The 25,658-nt window shown below is 38.1% G+C and overlaps 1 protein-coding gene across 2 annotated transcripts in view; it reads left to right on the top strand.

Moving 5' to 3' along the window:
- The window catches only part of DOCK11 (dedicator of cytokinesis 11), a 192,744-nt gene that overhangs the window by 133,374 nt on the left and 33,712 nt on the right, over nt 1-25,658 (top strand). For both annotated transcript variants that reach the window (XM_026451858.1, XM_026451857.1), the window contains 9 exons: nt 498-607; nt 2,739-2,850; nt 9,013-9,079; nt 10,746-10,793; nt 12,111-12,253; nt 13,884-13,999; nt 16,340-16,477; nt 20,468-20,650; nt 23,500-23,613. In XM_026451858.1, coding sequence (XP_026307643.1) covers nt 498-607; nt 2,739-2,850; nt 9,013-9,079; nt 10,746-10,793; nt 12,111-12,253; nt 13,884-13,999; nt 16,340-16,477; nt 20,468-20,650; nt 23,500-23,613 — 1,031 coding nt within the window. The remainder of the gene's footprint in view (nt 1-497; nt 608-2,738; nt 2,851-9,012; nt 9,080-10,745; nt 10,794-12,110; nt 12,254-13,883; nt 14,000-16,339; nt 16,478-20,467; nt 20,651-23,499; nt 23,614-25,658) is intronic.

Genomic DNA, 25,658 nt, shown 5'->3' with positions numbered 1-25,658 from the left:
GTATTTTTGATATATTTCATAATAAAGACCATACATAGCTTGATCTCTACTAAAGTTTAATTAAAATCTGACTCATACTTGCAGTCAAATTTATTTGCCGAGGTTTCCTTGTCTAAGCTTATCTAAGCTTGGCATACTGACAAAATAGAGGATAATGAGAAAAATACTGGTTTCTTTATCTGTCACCAATTTTAAGTCTGGGCTCAAGTTTTCTTGTCTATAAAATTGTCTTTTAAATTGTGTGGCTTTATTTTATGGCTTCCAAGGAATTTCTTGTCGTTTTGTACATGCTAAAGTGTTTTGAAAGGTGAAAAGTTGCTTCACTTTTACATGGTTTCTTATGGTGTTTTCATATAATAAACTTCACATTTTAGATGTCCAAGATCTATTCCCTATATTAATGTCTCTACTTAAATTAGTTCAGTACTTATTTTTTTTTAATATTTCTGACAGTTCCTCCTCTTGCCAACAAGGACTTGACTTTTTTTTTTTTGCAGCTTATGGGTCTTTTCAAAATGGACATGGAATTAAGAGAGAAGATTCAAGAGGTTCCCTCATCCCAGAAGGAGCAACAGGATTTCCAGATCAGGGCAACACCGGTGAAAATGTAAGAACTTAAATATATAGGATGACCCTAGTGACACATTAGGCTGCAACAATTTTTTTATAGTATAAATGTGAGCATCTCTACTCTCCTGTAGTCCATCCTGGCTCTGCAAAAAGCATCCCATAATTCTTAGATATTTTAGCAGTATCTTCCTATACTGGCAGCTGCTACTTCAGTGTCTTAAACTATTTATGGAGAATGAGGCATTCATCCTCAAGTGTTCCAACTCTGAATATCTGCTTTAACCCTAGCACGCTATTTTAGTGAGGGGAAATTCAAGTTTAAAATATCTAATGTGCCTTGTTATTTAAAACAAAGCACATCCTGGCAGGATTAATGCAGTCTTTCATTCTTTTGTAATAGAGTAATGATACTAATTTGGGAGGAAAAAATATAGGTCCCGAAACTGATAATCTTAGGATCCCAGCATCACTTAATCAGAATATATCCTCCCAACTCTTCTATCAAGTTGTTTCACGCCTACCATTAAAGTTTGAGATGTGACTGCCTTAAGACAGAGAGACCTCATTTTAGACCAGTAAAGTTTTGCCATGTTGTTATGTAAAATCATTGAATCGTATAAAATTATATTAGAAGGGTCTATAAGAATAAAAAATTCCAACTCTCAATTTACAAATGAAAACTGGGATTAAGACTTAGAACAACCAGCTATGGCAGAACCCCACTCGAACCTAGATTTTCTAATATGAGCACTTTTTCTCCTATATCATGGTGCTCTTAGTGTGCATCAGGATCACTTGAAGGGCTTAAAAAAATAGATGTCTGGGCCTCACCCCAGGGTGAGATTCAATACGTCTGGAATAGGGCCTGCTAACATGTATTTCTCAGTTCCCAGGTGATGTTGATGCTATTGGTTGGGTATTGTTACCCTTGAGAGCCAGTGAACTATACTTCCACTGGTTCCTTGAGCCTTTGGGTAAAAACAGTAATTTATTCACAAATGTTTCTCTTTCACACTATTTAGAAATTGTGACAACAGGTACTGTCATAGCTAAGGCAAATAAAGGTCAGAGAGGTTGAATGACTTGCTAGTAGTCACATAGTAGCTAGGCAAGCAATCAGAACCTAGGCCTGTTTGCTCCAAGTAAAAGTTCTTTCTTAGTAAATTCCACCTTAGTCAATGGTGCATCCCTAGTTTAGCTCACCAGAAAGTATTAGTTTTTAACAACTGCAAGTTTGTAAGGAGATTATTGTTATTCTATTCATATAAATCCCCAAATAAGTCAGATCTTGTCATACTTAATTTCTGATATTTTTTTAAAAGTCATTAAATAAGAGGAACACATCAGTACTTTGTAGAGGTGCTAATTTTGAAGTATTACTGGGTACTCCTAAGTGTAATTACCATAATATAATTAGCCCATTTTATTTATTTATTTATATTTTTTTAGAAATAAGGTCTTGCTCAGTCACCCAGGCTGGAGTGCAGTGACAGATCAGTGTGTTCACTGCAGCCTTGAACTCCTGGGCTCAAGCAGTCTTCCTAACTCAGCCTCCCGAGTAGCTAGGACTACAGGCATGAACCACCACAGCCCAGCTTTTTTTTTTTTTTTTTTTTCCGTAGAAACAGGTTTTGCTATATTGCCCAGGCTGGTCTTAAACTCCTGGCCTCAAGTGATCCTCCCACCTGAGCTTCCCAAAGCACTGGGTCTACAGGTGTGGGCTACCGTGCCTGGCTTCTATTAGCTCTTAAGATAGATTTTCTAATGTATGATTTTGAGGTTGGATTTTAATAAACTCTAAGGAGAGTTTCAAATGAAAAAGTTTAAGATATTTCTTATGCTTTCACTCCATGTAAAAGTTATCTTTCCTTAAATAGCCATGATTATTTTAAAATTTTACCACTAAAACACATGGCATATGAGAATGAAACATACACAGTATTCATGGCTATATCTTTGTGAAGACCCCAAGGTAATTTCTAGTGATATTACTAGCTATTACTAGGAAAGAAAGATTCAGCCCATTCACCTTCAAGTTGTGATATAAAATTTAGATTTATGTTTAGAATTTTCCCAAACTGATCCAATGATAAAAAAAGAGTTACTGAGTTAAAGGCTGTGGAAAATTGTGGTACGGATACTATTTCACAAACATCCTGTCCTTATAGACCCGACAGAGTTCTACAAGGAGTAGTGTATCCCAGTATAACCGCCTGGATCAGTATGAAATCAGAAACCTCCTGATGTGCTACCTGTATATAGTAAAAATGATTTCAGAAGGTGAGTTACCAGCATATTAAGCATGGACTGTACTAGACATACACCCTGACAGGTTCACAAATTCATGCAACAATATTTGATCATCATCTGGAGGTAGAGCACATGCACATTATAAACAGATACTTGGAGACTCTGACCTTAAAATGTTTCTTAAATTGAACCTCAAAATAGGTTCATGTCAGTCACACAAGTTCGAGTCTTTGAAATAATTTTAACATAATTTTGCAAATAAATTTCTAAAATGAGGCAATGGTTTTAGAAGTGCTAAACATTTTGTTTTCATGCAGAGCATTTAATTCATTAAATGACCAATGTAACTGAAAGGAAATAATAACCACCAGAATTTATATTTAATACTTCAGCCTTTATTTAACCCAGGATTTGACAAATAAGAAACAAAAAGACAGGAAGAGTTCTCAAAGGGTAGCGAATGCCATCATTATCTTTGCAGCAACACTGTATGATATTGTCTGGTATCACGTTCTTTGTCAGGCCATGTTTTTTCTCCTTGGTGTAGCGCCGTTATTTACTAGTGTCACCCGTTCCTCTTTATACTATATGATGGAATACAACCAAAGGACTTTCATAAACTGCATGTCCTCGGGAAGTAAAAGCAGGTTATTTCCAAATACCACATTTACTTAGACAGTTCCCTCCCTTGTCTTCCTTTTTGCAATACTTTTGCTTAAAAAAAAATATACGAGAATGGAAAACATAAAAGCACCTGGGATCATCATAGTGATTGCTATGTTTTACTCATTTTCTATTTTTTATTTTTAGTAATTACTACTTGTTTTAAATATTTTATAATAATGCAGGATGTAAAGACATAAAATAAGTTGATATAGTAGCTATAGAAACATTAAAATAAATAGCTAGATATGAGTAAATTCTAAAGTTCGTTAATAAAATAAAAATAACTGGAATATTGAAGTCCTAGGAATGTACGATTTAGCATAAACATCAAAGATTATGTTGTGGAATCTGGAAATTGCTAACATTTATGGAATTTCTTCTTAAGGCAATGAAAATGTTGTAAAACTGTGATGAAGGTTTCACTAGTCTTTGAAGAAACTATAAACTATTGTACTATTGTGGGTTATTTATGTGGGCATTTTTATGGTAAATGAATCTCTCAATAAATTTGTTTTTTTTGAAAAAGAGGCCCAATCTTTATCTCTTCTCCACTCCCAATGCCTCACTTGACTAGCCTTAAAAAAAAAAATAGGTCCAAGAGATACTTTAGAAAAAAAGTGGAACTGAACAAAAAAGCGGTTGAATACCACCATAGCCCAAAGAATGAGGGAGAGAGAAGGTAGGAGGGGAAAAGCTGCATTGCCGACTAGTTCTCTCCCCTCCTCCACTGTCTCACACACACACACACACACACACACACACACACACACACACATCACATTCTGTACTAACCAGAGACAAGTCTCTGGTTGTTTTATTTTAATGTCATGGGTAAAACCATGACTGTTTTTTGTTTCATTTTGTTTTGAAGACGGAGTCTCACTCTGTCGCCCAGGCTGGAGTGCAGTGGCAGGATCTCAGCTCACTGCAACCTCCACCTCCCAGGTTCAAGTGATTTTCCTGTCTCAGCCTCCGGAGTAGCTGGGACTACAGGTACCCGCCACCACGCCTGGCTAATTTTTTGTATTTTTAGTAGAGATGGGGTTTCACGGTGTTAGCCAGGATGGTCTCGATCTCCTGACCTCGTGATCCGCCTGCCTTGGCCTCCCAAAGTGCTGGGATTACAGGCACGAGCCACCGTGCCCGGCCCATGACTGTTTTATTTCTTGTGCACCTGATAGTTCCTCTTATTCTTGCAAATGTTGACCATGCTTGCTCAGTGGCAGGTACTCTGTGCCAAATATTCGGTCTTTGCTTTTTGATTTTAAAAAGCACATTTTCAATAACTAGTATACAGTCTATATCACATCTCTTTATCTTTTATATGTATAAAGTCATGCTGTGTATCTGTAAAGTCATATTCATTTTGTTCTAAGAAATGTCTTCTTCTAGATCCTTCTCAATGGATGGTATTCTGTCTTGTCCGGTAAATATTGTTTTAGTTATTCTTTATGCATTTAAATATTGATCTCTTTGAAGTCCACACTCTTGAGGTCCTCTCTTGGCTTTCTTTTTTATGGAGTCATAAACAGTAGCAACTTTAATGTCAATGAAAAGATGTTCTATCTCTACACTTCTATATGGATTCTGGAGAATAAATTTCATTCTCTACTTGTAGCTGCATTTTATTAACTGACAAAACTTTGCTATTTCAAAGTCTTAGATTCATTTGCCAAATATTTTCAGGCCTTATTGCTTAGTTTATTATATCGTGAGAAAAGGAATAAGAGTCAGGAGTTACCAGCTACAAAGTCTGAATTGACAAGAAGACTGTTCTGTTGGAAAAGTAAAACATTGTTGCTTCCTTGGGGGTGGGGGGCGGGGACGGGGAAGGGGACAGGAAAGGGGAAGCTACTTCCTCTTTCTTTGTGACTGTGTCTTCACTTTTCTCTTTAGCTCAGACTCCAAAAAGACACTCTCAGTATCACATTGAGGCTTATCGGCACCATTCCCTGCACTTGTAGATTCATAGATATTCTCCGAAGCAGACTGTTCGTTGGAAGGTATCAGTTTAGAGCTATCTCTCGCTGCAAATTTGGTGTTAAAAGGAATAGCAACCACTGCTCTTCTTTTTGTACTAGATTTTAAAGTAGAGTCTAAAGGCAAGACATTCAAAGGGATTATTTTCTTTTCCTTTGTAAGAGGATGACATGAGGTTATAGAATAATCCTCTAAAGTTTCCAGTAAAGTTTCAGATACATGAGTTGGGTATTCTCCTGGGGAGAGAGCGGAAGGGCTCCATGATACGTCAATCTGAGTTTCTTTTTGGGGGCAGACCTTCGTTTCAGGTGTCCCTTTTGGCTGGCCAATCTTGTCTTCATGAGGATTGAGAGAATCTTGAAATCCATACCTCTTTTGATGACTAAGTGAAGTTGTTAAAAGAGAACTTGCCAGTGGCTTCTGGCTGGCACGGTCTTCTGTGTTAGGCTTAGTGTCATTAGAGGAACTTTTCGCAAAAAGGGTCTCTGGCACTTCAAAGAGGTCTTGACTAAAAGACGGAACTGGAAACTCTGAACTTTGTTGCAGTTCCTTTGTGCTTGTAGGTTTCATCTGTTTACTTTGTGACTGGCTTATTGATTTGATAGGCACATGCCTCTGCCTTCCTTGTGCAGGCTCCTTGACTGAAAAATCTGACATAGTCATTTGACTACCAGAAACGAAGTCATCATTACCAGAAGTCTGAAACTGTTGCTGCCTCATTATTATTTCAGAAAGCCTTTTATTTTCTTCTCGTAATTTATTTGTTTCTTTAGTGAGTTCCGCAATAAAGAAAAGATTTTGTTGTTGGATTTCAGAACAGTCTTTCTCTAGCGCAAGCCTGTATGTTTCTTTCATTGAACAGTTGTCACAGGTTTTTGCCTTTAACTGATCTTTCAAGTCATTAATGGTGCTCTGCAGGACTCTCTGCTGTTCAGTCAACTCTTTAATTTTGGCTGTGGAGCCCATCCCCCTCCCATCTGACAATCGCTGTTTCCTCAGACTTGTTAATTTTGCCTGTAGACGCCTCAGCTCTTTATCATGGAGCTCTTTCAGCGTCAGCCATGTTTTTTTAAAATTGTCAGATTCCAAATCACATTCACTAAGCTGTGATGACTCTCTTCCTGAAGATTTCTCACAACCTCTCCTCCCTTCTTCACCCTCGTTCCCTGCCGGCATCATGTTTCACAGATTTGGAAATGGGAGGGATGGCCTCGCCGCTCGATAACAGTGCCGTTAAGAAAATGGCGGACTTGCCGTGTATTGGAGCTAGTTCGCCGTGAGGGCAAGCCCTTTTACCCCTTTCACAGACCTTCTCCGAAGCTACCTTAGGACACGGGGCGAGGGAGATGGGTGCTCACGGTTGGATGGAAAGTCCCAGGTTTTCGCTGGAAAGGAGGCACCAACTTTTCGGCTGGAAGAGCTAACGGACAGGAGAGGGAGGCCAGCACCCTCAGGCAGTGGCGCAACAAGCTGCCCTTTGACCGGAGGCCGGAAACGCAGGGACTTCTGGGGGGAACCCAAGCTTCTGTGAGTAGACACCCAATGGCAGATAGGTGAGAGCGAAGTCACTGCTAGCTTAATATAATTTTTTTAATTTTATTTTTTCTTAGATGGAGTCACGCTGTGTCGAGCCCAGGCTGGAGTGCAGTGGCGTGATCTCAGCTCACTGCAACCTCCACCTCCCGGGTTCAAGCGATTCTCCTGCCTCAGCCTCCTGAGTAACTCGGATTATAGGCGCGCCACCACGCCCAGCCAATTTTTGTATTTTTAGTAGAGACAGGGTTTCACCATGTTGGTCAGGCTGGCTCGAACTCCTGACCTCATGATCCCTCCGCTCCCTCCGCCTCAGCCTCCCAAAGTGCTGGGATTACAGGCGTGAGCCCCTGGGCCAGGCCTAATTTTTAAAACAAGTCAAATTTTGATTCTATTTTCAGTTTTATTATTGATGATTAGCATTTTGTATTAATTGAAACCTAGCAATATTCGTGGTCTTATAAAACAATTGGAAAATTGGAAGTAACTAAGTCAACCTCCCGGCATCCCTCTTCCTCCTTGCCCCTCCATAAAGCCAACATTGTCTTGTCTTCCATCTTTATCATTGAGAGGTTCTAGCTCAGTTGGGAATTAAGTCATTTGCTTGCTTTTGTGACACCTATGCGATTTTTACAGTTAAAGGAGGGTCTACTGACACCATTAGCTCCATCAAAGTAGGATAAAAAAGGAATGGAAAGTCAAGTGGTGGCACTGTTTCTGTTTTTTGTTTTGTTTTGTTTTGTTTTGTTTTTTTGAATCTCAGTAAGTAGGTGTGTTGGGGAAGAAATGGGTAAGAAAGAGAAGCATATGTGATAGATTTAAGAGACTTTTGTGTCTGAAATAGTTGTTCCACAGATAGATAGGACATCAGAATTTATAATGCAAAGGCAAAGAGAAAAAGGAAAGTTATCTGTCTCTTATTCTGAAGTTTAAAATTCTCTCTCTTTTTTTTTTTTGAGACGGAGTCTCACTCTGTTGCCCCAGGCTGGAAGTGCAGTGGCACGATCTCAGCTCACTGCAGCCTCCACCTCCCAGGTTCAAGTGATTCTCCTGTCTCAGTCTCCCGAGTAGCTGGGATTATAGGCGCCCGCCACCACGCCCAGCTAATTTTTATAGTTTTGGTAGAGAAGGGGATTCATCATGTTTTCCAGGTTGGCCTCGAGCTCCTGACCTCAAGTGATACACCCACCTTGGCCTCCCAAAGTGCTGGATTACAGATGTGAGCTACCGCAACTGGGCTAAAGTTGAAAATTATTATTTTTTATTTTTTTATTTTTTGAGATGGAGTCTCGCTCTGTCGCCCAGGCTGGAGTGCAGTGGCCGGATCTCAGCTCACTGCAAGCTCCGCCTCCCGGGTTTATGCCATTCTCCTGCCTCAGCCTCCTGACTAGCTGGGACTACAGGCGCCCCCCACCTCGCCCGGCTAGTTTTTTTTGTATTTTTTAGTAGAGACGGGGTTTCACCATGTTAGCCAGGATGGTCTCGATCTCCTGACCTCATGATCCGCCCGTCTCGGCCTCCCAAAGTGCTGGGATTACAGGCTTGAGCCACTGCACTGGGCCTAAAATTCTTAAACATTTTTTTATTCACGGAGCCCTCTGATTAGCAGGCAAAGGCATTTGACCTTCTCAGAAAAATGCACCTAAACACACCATCTTGCATAAAATTTTAGGGAGTTCATTAAAAATACCTCATCTAAAGTAAAAGCACAGCAACTTCCTTTACTCTGTCTTCAGAAATGATACGAAGATTGGGATAAGCGACCCAAAAGGACATACACAAAACACATAAAAAGGATCATTGATGCTGAACTAATTTCCAATTAAATGATATATTTGGAATTAATTCAAAAGAATACAGAGTGTGTACTGGGCAGTTGGAGGGGAGAGAATATAGATGAAACAAGATTTGCCTTGAGTTGATAGTCCTTGAAGCTACATAGGACTTGGGGATTCACTGTGCTATTTGCTGTAATTATTTGAAGATCTAACACTTTATTTATTCCATTTTCAGATACTCTCTTAACTTACTGGAATAAAGTATCTCCTCAGGAGCTCATAAACATTCTTATACTTTTAGAGTAAGTTATATTAATTTATCTTCATAAACTTTCCCCTTATTTGGGGAGAATTCAACTGTTACATTTTTTTCTATTTTTAATGGCTTATTTGCTAATAATGCAGAAAATGTTAAATTATTCTGATAATATAGAGCCTGGCATAGTGGTTCTTTATCTGCAGACAGAAGAAAAATGTGAACATGGAATACTTTCTATATTGCTGAAAACTCTAGGTGATAATAAACCATCTTTACAGCCCAGCAAAAGACTTTCTGTGATCTGAAAAACTAGAAGTAGTATCAGCTGTTCTGCATCATTCATTTGGAACAGTTGCTGGAATAGTGGAGCAGTGGAAGTGATTGGAATTTAGAATTTGTACTTTCATATAGAGCTGAGTAATTCTACCCACTGCAGAAATGTGTGTATTTGTGTGTGTACACACACACACACACACACACAGACACACACGTATATATATAAGTATGTATTCCAAGACACTTGGGGGAAAACCTAGTCTGGAGATGGGAAGTTGTCCTACATTTCATCCTGAGCTATTTTTATATGATTATTGGAAGCTAAAAGAAAAATTAGACATAGAATGAAATGCAAGAAATTTTTAAATAAATAGTACACATATATGATTTGTATGTGCATGTCTACAAAAACAAAGCATATCAATACAAACCCTTGGATTAAAGTCTTACAAACTTTAGCAGAAAATGTCAGGATAATAAACAGCAGTTAAGATTTTTTTTAACTACTGTTAATTGTACTCAAATATTTACTAATGAAAATATCTGATGTTGGGGATTTGCTTTAGAAACACAGGGGCAGGGAGGGTGGAGGGATATATCAGGGGACCTATTCAGGGCAGAGGTCAAAAAAGAATAGCCATGAGTTCAATCATTGTTGAATCTAGGGGGTGATTGGGTATGTGGGAGTTAACTATGGTACTCTCCCTACTTTCGTACATGTTTGAAATTTTTAATAATATAAAGTATTTTAATGTTATTATTTAAAATGTAGAAATTGCCCCAATTTTTAGTGCGGAAGAACCTTTTAGAGGTATTATTGACTATCCTGGTGGGCCAGGCATGGTGGCTCACACCTGTAATCCCAGCACTTTGGGAAGCTGAGGCAGGAAGAACACTTTAGCCCAGGAGCTTGAGAGCAGCCTGGGCAACATAATGAGACCTGATCTCTACAAAAAATAAAACATTAGCTGGGCATGGTGATGTGCACCTGTGGTTCCAGGTACTTGTGAGGCTGAGGTGAGAGAATCATTTGAGCCTGGGAGGTCGAGGCTGCAGTGAGCCGCACATGATCATTCCACTGCCTTCCAGCGTGGGTGACAGAGCGAGATCCTGTGTCAAAAATAAAAATGACTGATGGAGACCTTTGCTATGATAAGTTATAGAGCACAAAGGGTGATTTGCATTCACAGGTATTTTTTAACCTGTCATTAAAATTGTATATGAAGACATGATGTAATTGTAGCAAATAAATGTAGAAAGATAGAATATGGCAAGCCCACAATTAATTATCTATGTATTTCTGTGTAGCAAAACATGTATCATTATATGATTTAAATAGGCCATTCTTTGTAACTGATGACTTTTAAAATATCACTTGTTAATCTGTAGAGGATGTTAATATATTACTAACATGCTATTGTTTTTCTTTCTAGAGTATGCTTGTTTCACTTTAGATATATGGGGAAAAGAAACATAGCAAGGTAATTCCCATAGCACTGCAATTTCTACTTTTTCCTTCTCTTCCAACAGAGGGCAATCTTACTCATGCCATGTAAAACCTAGGTTATATATTTTGAGTTAACATTGAGATACCCATGATTTAGTTAACATGTCCCAACTGAAAATTTAAATGAACGGGAACTTTTACATTTTCAAGCTTCCCAAGGGGTGATGATTAAAGTGACATACAGAGTTTCTACCTTGTGAGATGCTTATCTTTTCTAAAGGAATCCAGAAGGGGCTAGGTCCAGGGGAAGGCAGGAAATCATAAAGTGAGGACAACTGTAAGGTCTGTACTTTTGTCTGAAGACTATCAATACTCACCTCAGTTACTAAGGCAAATAGAAATCCCCAACAGTAATTGGGACATAAATGATATATTATCTATTTCCTCTTTTTGTCATGTAAGTCCTAGTGAAATAAATACTTAAGGAAATATTTGAGGGATTCTAAGGTGAAGAAGGTTACTTGCTTATTTCAATGAGATATATTTTAGGGGTAGAGATAGTCATTAAAGGAACTTAAAAATAGTTTTTAAAAAATGTTTAATTTTTAAGAGGCTGTGTGGATGGGGAAATTATTGCTCAGTCTCTGGAACATCCTAAGGATAGGTAGTTTGGGTGGTGAGGGTTCCAGTTTCCACCATCTTTTCCCATAACTTGGAGTTGATATGGCCATTGTTACCATGAACCTCAGTCTCTAGGATTCTGTCAACTCTCCCACTACGTTTACTAGAGGATAGATAAACTACTTCTTCCTTAGTCCATGTATGACCCAGTTATAATTTTTTAAATGGAAACAACATTAAAGTAAAACAAAGAAAAGTTTGTTTATCTTAGCAATAGACATACCTACAGAGTAAAAATTTCTAATCCAAACTTACTCCCGTCCAGATACAGATTAGATTGGCACTCATTCTTGAACATCTGACTCTAGGATTTTCCCCTCTCATTTCAACCTTTAGTGAACCTCTGTCTATCTTCTTCCCACTCTTGACCTTCCTCACCTCCCGTGAAAAGATTGAATCTTATTGGAGTGCTGGCCACTTATCTCTGATGTTTTTGAGAAGAAGAAGGGAAGTGGAAGCTCTTTCTAAATTCCTAAATTCCTTAATTATATTCATATATGCTATTTTAAAGATACATTAAAACTTCATCCAATTTCTAGTGACACTTGATTTAATCCTTGAGTATACTACTATGTTTATGTGAAAACCTATTTTTTTTTAGTTAAAAAGATTATAACATTGAGATATGTTATTAGAGAACTCCAGTTCCTGACTTTAAAATTTATTTTAGGGTGCATGATGCCTGGCTGTCAAAACACTTCGGAATAGACCGAAAATCGCAAACCATGCCTGCTCTTCGAAACAGATCAGGAGTAATGCAGGCCCGGCTTCAGCATCTTAGTAGCCTAGAAAGTTCATTTACACTCAATCACAGTAAGTGAAAATGTGTGTGTGGTACCCATTTGACCTTAAAGAAGTCCTGGTTTAAATGATAAAAACTGAAGGTGATGGATACCCTGAATACCTTGATCATTACACATTCTATGCATGTAACAAAATATCACCTGTATCCCTTAAATTTGTATGAAGAAAAGAAGTCCTGGTTTAAATTACCAATATGATTGGAAATGATTTCCCATACATACATGTATTTGCATCTTTCTGCTATGTATATATGTATATAATCAATTTCATCATACATGACTATAAAATGATAAAATACACATGGATTTTTGAACAATTTTAGGTCAAGGTGTTTTCTTCATAGTGTTAAAGAAATTAAATTTTTCCCACGAATTGCTGTTCTCACAATATTTTTATATTGGGTGTTCTTCATTCCTCCTGTTAAACTTTAATGCAAATATTGACATCTTAATATAATAGTATATGTAATATTTGTTTAGTTACTTTTGGTCATTTAATGATTAGGGAATGAACATGCTGAGATGACTGCAGAAATCAGTGAACTCTAAATACTAGTTTGGCAAAGGTGTATTTCAGACAGGTTGAAGTATTGACAAGGCAAATAGGGCAAGGAGAGAAATCTTGCCCAACTGTGGAAGCTAGAGGGTTATATAAATGGAAGCTCTCCTATGAAAAGCAAATATTAATAACAACTCAAAGAGTGAGAATGTTTTGTTTCCACACAGTCCTCTGAAGGTTTCAGAAAAGGAAGTCAGCAAAACTGGCTTTGTGGTAAGACCTAGTAATAAAAAATAATGTTTTGCTAGACGCTGAGCTAATAGACTCAGGACCTTTAAATCTGCATGTTTTAAAGCCTTCAGCTTCTTGTAAAAATATGATGAACCTACTTCCTTCAGTTGCCTCCAAGATACCTTGTTTTCCTTCTGATTTAGAAACAAATCTCATATAATCAGCATAATTGAAAATGTCTGACCATAAGGCACTACTGTTTATCTGTAGCTAAATTTCTATTCAGTGGTTTCTCATTTTTACCCACATAATTAGTGGCATGACTTAGAAGGCCTCCCACATTATTTCCTAGTTACATCACCAGAGTTCATCACTGAAACCTTGTCTCCAAAGAGGTGGGCACCTAATTATGTCCTGCAGAGCTGTTGATACAGAACTGTAATGAAAACTAATGAAACTGATTAACCCAGACTATATTTGATGAAGGAGTTAAATACAGTATGACACTGTGAGCCCCTTTTCTTTTTTTTTTGAGACAGAGTCTCACTCTGTCGCCCAGGTTGGAGTGCAGTGACGTGATCTCGGCTCACTGCAACCTCCGCCTCCCGAGTTCAAGTGATTCTTCTTCCTCAGCCTCCTGAGTAGCTGGGATTGCAGGTGCGCGCCACCATGCCGGGCTAATTTTTTGCATTTTTAGTAGAGATGGGTTTCACCATGCTAGCCAGGCTGGTCTTGAACTGACCTCATGATCTGTCCACCTCAGCCTTCCAAAGTGCTGGGATTACAGGCATGAGCCACCACACCCAGCTGAGTCCCCTTTCTTGTATTAAGTCTTTGGGTAGAAAGTCATTCAGCACCATTATGTGCATCTTTATGTTGGGAAAAGTTTAATTTACTTTTTTAATCCTAGGTTCTACAACAACTGAAGCAGACATTTTCCACCAGGCACTTCTTGAAGGCAATACAGCTACTGAAGTTTCCCTAACAGTACTAGATACCATATCATTTTTCACTCAGTGCTTCAAGGTAAAAATGAAGAGTTATAATCCAGTTGGTACCATTGCAAAGTAACATTATACAGAAATTACCTAGTCAAATGTGGGGTAGTGCAGTGAAAAAGGCTGGCATGAGTAGTCAGGAAATGTGGGTGGCAGTTCTAGTTTGGTTATCATGTGACCCTGGAAGTCACTGAGACTCACTTGTGTCATCCATAAAGGGAAGGGAATGGACTCACTTGCCCTTAAGCTCTCTTCTACCTCTTAAATTCTATTAGATTTTCGTGTTTAAAAACAAAGTTTCCATACTTTAAGTAGCCAGCAATTTTTAGCCCAAAATATGATTGGATCTGTTTGCCCAAATACCCATTGTGATGAGGTGTCCTGTCAGGGTAGATGAGGTCCAGGCAGGCTGGCTGACTTCCCTAGCCACGCACTTAGTGTTTTTTCTCAGATGTTTCCCTCTCAGTGCAAATCATCATTGCTATGATTTTAAAAAGAAGATAAAAGCACTTATCTAACAGGATTATTGGAGGGGGAAATGCGATAATGGACGTGTGCTTTGAAAAGTAAAAATGATGTGACTATAATGTAAGAACTCAAAGGTGAAAAATCTTGCCTGCTTTCACTTCATAATGTAAGAACTCAAAGGTGAAAAATCTTGCTTGCTTTCACTTCAGTTATACAGATGTGTTTTTTTGTTTGTTTGTTTTATTTTTTGTTTGTTTGTTTTTTCCTTCTTCCCCTCTTCTCTAAGTAATTCAGTTAATTGTTTCAGCGACCTCGAGATTTTCTATGGAAACCTGGCCTGTGCTTTTCAAAGAGGCTTGTAAAGGAAAATTGAATTAGATACTAATACAAAATAGGCTACAGAATACCTTTAGTAAATAGGCTACAGATCCCTTTATGAAGTATTAGGTTTGTTCTATATTAAAATGCAACACAACTCCATGTTTCATCGTGCCAATAAATAAGGAAGTCATTAGATCTCATGATGTACATTGTATTCCTTCCTCCTATTCTGATACCTCTTATTTATTTAACAAACATTTATATAATCTCTTGGTAAATATCAGGCACTGTCCTAAGGGCTTTACAAATATTAACTCACTTTTTCATTGTGAGGCTGGGAATGAGAAAGGGGAGTGATCTTTTTTGAAACAATGGAAATGTTCTAAAATTGTATTGTGGTGGTCACCCAACTCTGTTGCCGAATTTACTAAATGTAATTTAATTGTATACCCGAAACTGGTGAATTTTATGGTTTGTAAATTATATCTCAATAACTTAAAAATACAAATATGAACTTACTTTTAATCCTCATGATAGCCTTATGATGTGGATACTGTTATTCCCTTTTGAAAATGGGGAAACTGGGGCCCACAGGAGGTTAATGCCACACAGCTGGGCAGTGGCAGAATCAGGATTGAGACCTAGGCCAGTTATGAGAGACCATGATTCTAGCCACTATGCCATGCTTTGAAATATACTAAGGAAAGTGCCAGAAAAATCAAAATACCATTCAGGGATTCTGGCTGTCAGTATTATCATTAGATTGTTGTTGTTTTGGGTTTTGTTGTTTTTGGCCAGGTTGCAACCTGCTGGTTACTTTCTTGAAGGGTAGCAGGATAGAGCTGGAGAAATTAACCATTGCTGATTAAAACAAAGTTGACAAACTAATAGGTATTTCTCTACAATTTGTTGTTTCTTTGCAAGGGGCATTTGAACAATTTACATAGTCTGTTCAATTGTGATACCTGTTAATTATCTCTACTCATAGAGGGTTTAATTTTTCACGAATGGCTAACCATATAGTAAACATACTTTTAAAGTAAATTAGATCATAATCTAATAAAATAGAATTGGTATTTTCCTTCATTTATACATTATAATATTTAGTGTCTCAGAAATACAAAGGCTGATTGGCTTGTATTCATTTTTAATTTATTGATTTCTTTTTTTTATTATACTTTAAGTTCTAGGGTACATGTGCATAACGTGCAGGTTTGTTACATATGTATACTTGTGCCATGTTGGTGTGCTGCACCCATCTATTGATTTCTTAATTGAGAAGCAATATGGTATAGGTTAATAGAAAATACTGTTCCCATACTAGTCCTGTATATTGTTGTGTTGCATTGAAAAAAAATTCCACCTGTTTAAAATGTTGGGATTAAGTATTCTGGATATCATGTACGTAGTATTTGTTTGAGATTTCCAAGTTGAAAGATGGCACAAATATTTTGAAATTATATGTAAGAGCCTTTTATTTTCCTGAAACTTCCAAACAGTGGTTTCATAAACAGGTATTGGTGAAATCAGTTCTGTCATTCTCAGTGGGGCATAAACCATATTTTTTAATGTTTTATAGACCCAGCTTTTAAATAATGATGGCCATAACCCATTAATGAAAAAAGTGTTTGATATACATCTTGCTTTTCTTAAAAATGGACAATCTGAAGTGTCACTGAAACATGTATTTGCCTCACTAAGAGCTTTCATCAGTAAGGTAAGGACAGAAGCTTGGGAGCAGCTGGTGGGCTGTCTTCATTGCAAAAAAGAAAGATGGGACAATGGGGGTCATTGTGGTGACATATACAATGCCAGCTCATGAAGCCATTAAGTACTGCCTTTGTAAATAGAAATACAGAGCAACAAAGCACACACAGAGGGCCTGACCATGAACCCCCTCAAATCAGAAGCTACTTTTTATTTCACCCCATAATACCTTCCCTTTTCCATTAAGCTCCTTTGAAGAGTATCATTTTAAAATTACCAAGCCTGCCAGTTCTCTATTTCGCTTCTTTTTAAAAGTATTGTCATGTTGGAGGTATATAAGCCATGAGTGCACTCATGCTCATGTCTAAAGACTTTGAAAGGATCCAACTTTTGTAATCCCAGGGTCTTGTATAATATCTTGGAAATGGTAAGCACTCAGTACATGTTCAAATGGATGAATCGTGACTTTCAATGCTAGTTGTAACTGAGGGCCCTAAATGTGCAGTCCACTTGCCCCAGCTGAACAATAACCTCAGACTTGGCTTTTAGGAAGAAATATGACTGAAACAGACAGCAAAGATTTGTTTTCTGTGCTCAGGGGCTTTTTAACCTTAAGAATAAACATAATAAACCAAGATAGAGCTAAGGGTATGGAAAGGCACAGTCCAGATTTTCCACTGGTTTATGTAACTACAGTAAGACAAAGAAATTCGTTACATTATTTGTGTAATAGGCTAGCTAAGCTTTGAAAACTTTTTGCCATCCTCATTATTTATATAGCAGCTAGTTGCATTTAATAGATACAGAAATTAGATGAATTTGAAACTTTTTATTGCCATTCTTTAATATAATTTATGAACTAAAAATCTATGGGAAGCCGAGTTCAACACAAGCATGTTACAAGAAACCCAGGGAAGGAGATTCAGAAATAATTCATTTAACAAAAACTGTGTAGGTACTTACTGGATATAGTCCCTAAGGGCTTATTGTCCAGTAGAGGGAGGCACACACACATCAAGATACACGTACACAGAAACAAATACCATCAGGATAAAATAAGTCTGTATAGACCTCTGGGGGTGGGCAGGAGAAAAACTCTAATTTAGCAAAAGTTTTTCTGCAGCAATGGAGCTAGGATTTAATATGGATTCACCAAGAGATGAAACTAAAGATGTAAATGGAGTACAGATCATGTGGACTCATCTTAAGAGTTGGATTTCGTCTTTCAGGCATCAGGTAGTCATGGAAGGGTTTTAAGCAGGAAAGTAACACAATTATATTTGTATTAAGAGAGAATTGGTAAGGACAGGGGAAAGTCTCTTTAAAAGTTGTGTTGAAGAAGGATTGGTGACAGTGTCAAAGGCAGTAAAAAGACTAGTTGCAGTAAGCTAGATAAGAAATGAGGGCCTGAAGTAAGGTAGTGACAGTGGATATATGAAGGGTCAAAGGCAGATGAGACATGTTGAAAAAGGATTTACAGGATTTGATCATCAGTCCACTGATAGTATGGTGGAGTGTGGTAGTTGATATGAAATACAGGGGAAAGACTACATTTGCAGTAAAAGTTAATGAGTCCTGTTTTGTAGACCTGTTGAATTTCAGTGCCTATGGGACATTAAGATATGTGGATCTTTGCTCTGGAGAGGGATCAGATTGGAGAGCCAGACTTGGAGTCATTCTCCATTCATCCATACTATATTTACTGAGGACCTTCTCTGTGTCAAGTGCTGTACTAGGTCCTGGAGATGCAATGGAGATACAAAATAAATAATAATTTTCACTCTCATGAAGCATTCAGTCTTAGTGGGGATAGGGGAGACAGAAAATAAATAATAAAAGAATTAGTAATTATGAGCCGGGTGCGGTGGCTCACGCCTATAATCCCAGCACTTTGGGAGGCCGAGGCGGGCAGATCACCTGAGGTCAGGAGTTCGACACCAGCCTGACCAACATGGCAAAAATACAAAAATTAGCCGGGCGTGGTGGCGGGTGCCTGTAAATCCCAGCTACTCAGGAGGCAGAGGTTGCAGTGAGCCAAGATGGCGCCATTGCACTCCAGCCTGGGCGACAGGGCAAGATTTCGTCTCAAAAAAAAAAAAAAAAAAAAGTATTATATGTTCTAGGAAAGGAACAAACAGGGTGCTAAGACAGTAAATGATTTGTGGGAGATAATCTTATCTTAAATAGGTTTGTCACTTTTAAAATGAGACCTGAATCTGTAATCCCAGCACTTTGGGAGGCTGAGGCGGGTGGATCACAAAGTCAGGAGTTCAAGACCAACCTGGCCAACATAGTGAAACCCTGTCTCTAGTAAAAAAAAAAAAAAAAAATTAGCCAGGCATGGTGGTGTGCACCTGTACTCCCAGCTACATGGGAGGCTGAGTCACTTGAACCCGGGAGGCGGAGGTTGCAGTGAGCCGAGATCATGCCATTGCACTCCAGCTTGGGCAACAGAGCGAGACTTCGTCTCAAAAAAAAAAAAAAAAAAAAAAAACCAAACAAACAGAGAGATCCAAATTATTGAAAAGGGGCCAGCTGTAAAAAGAGCTTACAGAAGAACTATCTAGGGAGAAGGACATACATGTGCCAAGGCTCTGAGTTGGGAAACCGTTTGGAATATTCTAAGAACTAAAAGGCCGGTATTTTTGGAGCATAGTGAACTAGTGGGAGCATCAACATACAAGTGGTAGTTGAAGCCATGAGAGTGGTTTAATTTTCCCTGGATAGTACATTGAAGAAGAAGAACAACAACAACAAAAATCAAAAGCAGAACATTGGAGAGAAATAACATAGAAGGGAGGTTCAAAGACGAATCTGTAAGGGAGATGAGAGGGAGCAGTCACAGAGGTGGGAAGAAAGGTAAGAAAGAAGAATATCATGGAAGCCAAAGAAGGAAAGAGTTCCAACATTGTCATGACGTATACAGAGTAGTCAAATAAGATAAAGGGGAAAAGAGGTCTGTTAGAATTGGCAATTAGGAGGTCATTGATGATTTTGGCCATTGCCCACTCAGAGAAGTGAGTGATGTGTGTAGAAGACTTAGTGTAGTGATGAGCTACACTATAGCTATGCTCTCCCTTAAATGTTTATTTTCATACCAGAGTATCTGCTTCATCCAGAGTTAGTTTAGTCTGGTGAAATTATTAGTGAGATTTCCCAGTTGCCAATCAGAAAACATTTATTAAGCGTTCATTATCTGCATAGAATTACACTTGGTATTAAGGTGAAATAAAGGGTAGATTCCTATAATGTGGGTCTAAATTCAAGGTTCCTAAGAAATAATTTTTAAAACATGGCCCTCTAGCTTCACTCTCTGAAAAACATCTATTGTGTACCCTGAGGCAGCTTATTATTTGCTTGCCTAGACCTATAAGCACAGAAAATTGTAACAAGTCTATTGTGTCTTCCACAAAGCAGACCGAATACATTCTTAAAGGAACAGGCCACTTGTCTCTTCGGATAATTAGTCACTTTCATACTCCTTTTCTATGCTAAAATGTATCTTAACTATCAGTGTTTATGTGAAGAGGATACATGTGTGTATCTCCTGTATCCCATTTTGTTAAAAGATGAACTTCACTTGCTGAGTAGATTTTAGCTATAATTTTCTCAGCACTTTGATGTTCACAATAAAGGAACTGTTGAAATATAAACCAAAAGAGTAAGTAATGAAGATTGACCTTCCCATTTTTAAGCCCACATTTGAGATCCATCATTCATCATTTCAGGCATTCTTTCAAAACATATTGAGAACCTGCTTACTGTATTATGGTGGTGCAAAAGTAATTGCCACTATATAGTGGCAAAAACTGCAATTACTTTTATATATATTATATTATTATATACAATAATACTCTGGAGAGTAGAGCCTGCCTTATGTTGATTTTGTATCCTCAAAGCACCCAGCAAAGGTTTAGGTGAGGATATAGAGGGCCCTTGATACTCTATTGATTTTATGATTGGATTTTAAATACTTATTTCTGTTTTCCCTGTTCTTTAGTTTCCTTCAGCATTTTTCAAAGGAAGAGTAAACATGTGTGCTGCATTTTGCTATGAGGTTTTAAAGTGCTGCACATCGAAGATTAGCTCAACCAGGAACGAAGCATCTGCACTTTTGTATCTTTTGATGAGAAACAACTTTGAGTATACCAAAAGGAAAACCTTTTTGAGGACACATCTGCAGGTCAGTGAAAATAAAAGAGCCTCTTCATCTTTCTTCTCTTCAATCTTTAACCTCTAGATCAAGATCCAGAGCCACCCAACCCAGTCCAATACAGTGTGGCCATCTAGCACTTGATGTGTGGCTAGTCTAAATTTAGATGTTCTGAAAGTGTAAAATATGTTATGGCTTTTGAAGACTAAGTATGAAAAAAATAGAATATCTAAATTGTTTTATATTGATTGTATGTTGAAATGATATGTTACCTGTATTAGGTTAAGTATATTAAAATAAGTCTCTTTTTAGTATGGCTACTAGGTAATTGATAATTACATATGTGGCATGTGTCATATTTCTACAGAAGAGAGCTGCTCTAGAGCAGAGACATTACGAGCATAGGCTCTATTTCGATTTTTTTTTTGTTTGTTTGATTTTTGTTTTTTGTTTTTGTTTTTTTTTGAGATGGAGTCTCACTCTGTCGCCCAGGCTGGAATGCAGTGGCGTGATCTCAACTCACTGCAACCTCCACCTCCCGGGTTCAAGTGATTCTCCTGCCTCAGCCTCCCGAGTAGGATTACAGGCGTGTGCCACTATGCCCAGCTAATTTTTGTGGTTTTAGTAGAGATGGGGTTTCATCATTTTGGCCGGGCTGGTCTGAAACTCCTAACCTCAGGTGATCCACCCACCTTAACCTCCCAAAGTGCTGCAATTATAAGCATGAGCCACTGTGCCCAGTCTCTAGTTCAAATTTGAGGACTGCCACATACTATGTGACCTAGAACAAGTTACTTCCTTAGCTTCTCAGTGCCTCAGTTTCTGCAAATGCAGTAGGGTAAATATTGTTACCTAGCTCATAGGATTTTTATGAGGATTAAATGACATGATTAAATAACAAGCTTGTTAGATTTTACAGAACAGATAAGACAGTTTATGTTTCTCATGCTCCAGTATGCCCACTTATTTTAAAAATGAGAGATGTCTCAAAGTTTAGTGGAAAGCATGGACTTCAGAATCAGGCCTACCTGCGCTTAAATCATAGCTTAAATCCTTACATGCCGTGTGACCCTAAGCAAATCACTCAATCTGGCTAAACCTGTTCCCTTATTTGTAAAATGAGACTGAGTATTTCACTTTGCAGCATTACCCTGAGGATTAAAATAAGTTGTGTATGGTGCCTATAGTGCCTGACACAATGTGTAGCACAAGATAGCTACTTCCTACGTGATAGTTATTATTCAGCATCTCCATAGTTTTGGGTTTATTGGATGAAATAGCTCTGAACTAAACCACAATTGGGACTGCTTGACTCAGTAGCCCTCATTATAATATGGGAAATCCTTGGTCCTATTTATATCTTTACTGTCATGGTCTGTCCCATTGGAGTTGTTTACTGGAGACAAGATTATTAATGGGGAGACAACCATAAGCAGCTTGTTGAAAAATGTCATCAATAATGTGAAAATCCAATAGGAATACTGTGTATGCTTCCTGTAAAAGTCTGCTATATAATTACTTTTGCATGTTAGAGTCAGCCATCATTACACATTAGCTCCTTTACTATTTGCTTTTATATGAGATGGCACTTGGAAACCCACCTTCCCCCAGAGCGCTGTTCTAATTTGTGTGTCAATATACCTGAAATTTCCCCATTGTTGTTCACTCTTCTGAGTCAAAGCATCAGTTTTCTTTAAGTCTTTTATTCAAATATAGACAAATTAATAAATGTGAAGACTTAGAACACTGGCACATAATAAATGCTCAATAAAGGATTAACTAGTACTCTAATGGTTATCATCTCTTTCATCCTCTGCAAAGTAGGGATTTTTATCATAGCCACTTTACAAATGAGAAACATGAGGCACAGAAAGGTTAAATAGCTTTCCCAAAGCCACACAGTGAATTATTGATAAAGTCAAGATTTGTATCTAAGGCATTCAACTCTAGAGCCCATACCCATGGCTATTACTGTATCTTGCTTCCTAGGACCAGTGGTAAAGCATCCAGCCATTAACATCTCAGCATGAATTGTTTTGGCAGTCACCCAAGAGAGACTGAGAGATTTAAAAGTCCCGTCAAAGGCAGTGGTTCATGCCTATAATCCTAGCACTTTGGGTGGCATAAGTGGGTGGACCACTTGAGCCCAGGAGCTTGAGACCAGCCTGGGCAACATGGCAAAATCCTGTCCCTACAAAAATACAAAAAATTAGTTAAGTGTGGTGGCACACATCTGTAGTCCCAGCTACTTGGGAGGCTGAGGTGGGAGGGTCACCTGAGCCTGGGAGGTCGAGGCTGCAATGAGCCAAGATCATACCACTGCATTCCAGCCTGGGCAATAGCGTAAGACCTTGTCTCAAAAAATAAAAAGTACCATCAAAGTCCATTGCATAAACTTTTGTTAAACTAGGTAAGCCCTGGTCAAAAACAAAGAAAGTTGCTGAGGCACTGGACTTGGAATTCCAGCCAACAAATAGACTAATGAAAAAGAATGAGAAATCATCAAAGAAAAACATGATTTATTCTCACCTTTGCCGCAGCTACAACCTAGAAAGCATATTTAAAATGGAGACCTGACTACCATTGTATCAGTTCACTGTTACGAAAATAGTTTTAGATCTGGCTGTCCTGTGAGTTTTGAAAAATTGTTACATCTAACCAAGAAAGATCCTTTAAAATTTGAAATGAGGCCTTTCAAGTTACGATTTCAGCAGAAGAATGTAAACCCCTCATATATGAAGAAAATACATTATGCTGGTACAGTGTAGAATCTTTAAAAGAAGCATTTCATGTGAGTGCTTATGTACTTATAAAATTGTGAGCATAGGCAGCATTTGTTCAGAAGATATTTGGAAAATAATGTTTACTTCTTCTCACAGATAATAATTGCTGTAAGCCAACTGATAGCTGATGTAGCACTAAGCGGAGGATCAAGATTTCAGGAGTCTTTATTCATTATCAATAATTTTGCAAATAGTGACAGACCTATGAAGGTATGTTTTCATTTCAAATAATAAATTATAACCACCTTTACTATCAGGGAAGTTTAAACTCTTAAACTGTCATTGGATTCACAACTTTTGATAGTATAGAATGTATGGAATGTGAGTTTTATGAGTTAAGGGCTTTGTCTTGGACCTCACTGTATCTCTAGTACCTAGAACACTGCCTGGTACATAGCAGATATTCAATATCAGTTTAGTGGATGGATGAATGAATATACTGTGTATTCATACTTGTTATGGCAAGTTGAATCTGAATTTTTTTTCTGGGCTTCATTTCCAAACTTGCTCAGAAAATATATAGATCCTTTATTTCTTAACAATTGTCACCACTTTTAATATTGGTTAAATAAGCACCGAATTTGAAATTTCACAAAATTTCATTTAGAATAGCTAACAGTTGCCTGATTCATTGCCAATGGATGAGGAATGGCACAGAAGGGATTCATTATTTGATGGTTTTGTGAGTTTTGAAAATTATCTGTTAACACCAAGGCTGTTGTTCTTAAGCACCAGTTTGCCGAGGCCAAACCCAAGACTCTGACCACTGTTCTGCTTTCTTTCCTATATGCTTAAAACTTACATAGCGCTATAAAAATTCATCTATTGCTTCGTTGCATAGAGTGCAGGTTCTGATCTTCGGTGACACATGTACACAAGGGAAGAAGAATCCTTTCCCAGTAGGACTTTTCCTCCCAGAAGAATGAATCATCCCCATTCTTGGGAAAGGTCATTTTCCAACACAGTTTGACAATATTGTGTAAAATCTGAAAAAAATTAAAAGCTCATAGTCACAGCGTATTTGATGTTTAGATGTGTAGAATCTATGTACCAAAAAATATTCCCACAGGAATGTTGCTTGCACTGAAAAATAACTGTGTGTAGTGCCAACCGCTCTCAGGCTGGGAAAGTTTGCTTTCCAGCCAGTTCTACTAGTTCCCCAGGGGATCAGTGTATGCTCCAGCTAATCTTGTGAGCATAGAAACAAGTTACACCACTTATGCTTATACTCTAAGGAATTGTTTTTACCAGTTGTTACCATCCTTAATACTATGTTATATAGGTAGATTGGTAAGTTTTTCTGAGTAAATGGGGCTTGTATACTCTCTCCTTGATAGGAAATCTTTTTCTTTTCCATAACTCATTTATGAAATGACTTAGTGTTATTCTGTTATGGCAGTCATTACCAACAAACCCTATTACAAAAAGATATGCCTTTCCCCTGGTAAATGGGATCTCTATTTATAGAAAGGAACTTTATGTATATAATTATTATTTTTAAAGGGATTAAGTTTTTATTTTTTATGTTTATTGTATTTATTTATTTATTTAGAGACGGAGTTTCACTCTTGTTGCCCAGGCCGGAGTGCAATGGCCCGATCTCGGCTCACTGCAACCTCCACCTCCTGGGTTCAAGTGATTTTCCTGCCTCAGCCTCCCAAGTAGCTGGGATTACAGGCACCTGCTACCACGCCTGGGTAATTTTTTATATTTTTAATAGAAATGGGGTTTCACCATGTTGGCCAGGCTGGTCTCGAACTCCTGACCTCCGGTGATCCACTTGCCTCGGCCTCCCAAAGTGCTGAGATTACAGACATGAGCCACTGCTCCTGATCAAGAAGGCAGTTTTTCAAACCATTTCCCCCACATATTGTGTTCATATTGACAAGCGCCCTAACCCCTGTACCTGTCTCTTCGTCATCATCTCTGAATCATATAGATAATTGTGATTACTCCTGTGGGGGTTAAGAGGATGCAGTAGGACTTCCTTAGCAGTGGCTAGGGTAAAGAGGAAACTCTGGTATTCAAAAACGAACTTTGGTGCCAAAACAAACTTTGAAAACTTAATGATCGCTCTAAACTTTCTGGAGTGTTCTGTGATTCATGACCTCCCATTTGCGTAAATAGAAATTTCTGCAGTATGGTTTTCACCTTAGTGTATGTGGTAGTTACTGAATGGAGTAGGTATGCTCATCAGAATGAAAGGCTGGCTAAGAGCACCAGTTCTAGGGCCAGACTGCCTAGGTGAAAATCCT

The sequence above is a fragment of the Piliocolobus tephrosceles genome, chromosome 12 (assembly GCF_002776525.5).
Source record: "Piliocolobus tephrosceles isolate RC106 chromosome 12, ASM277652v3, whole genome shotgun sequence".
In the NCBI taxonomy this organism is placed as follows: domain Eukaryota; kingdom Metazoa; phylum Chordata; class Mammalia; order Primates; family Cercopithecidae; genus Piliocolobus; species Piliocolobus tephrosceles.
Note: the sequence above shows the minus strand (reverse complement) of the source record. Positions and strands in the feature narration are given on the sequence as shown.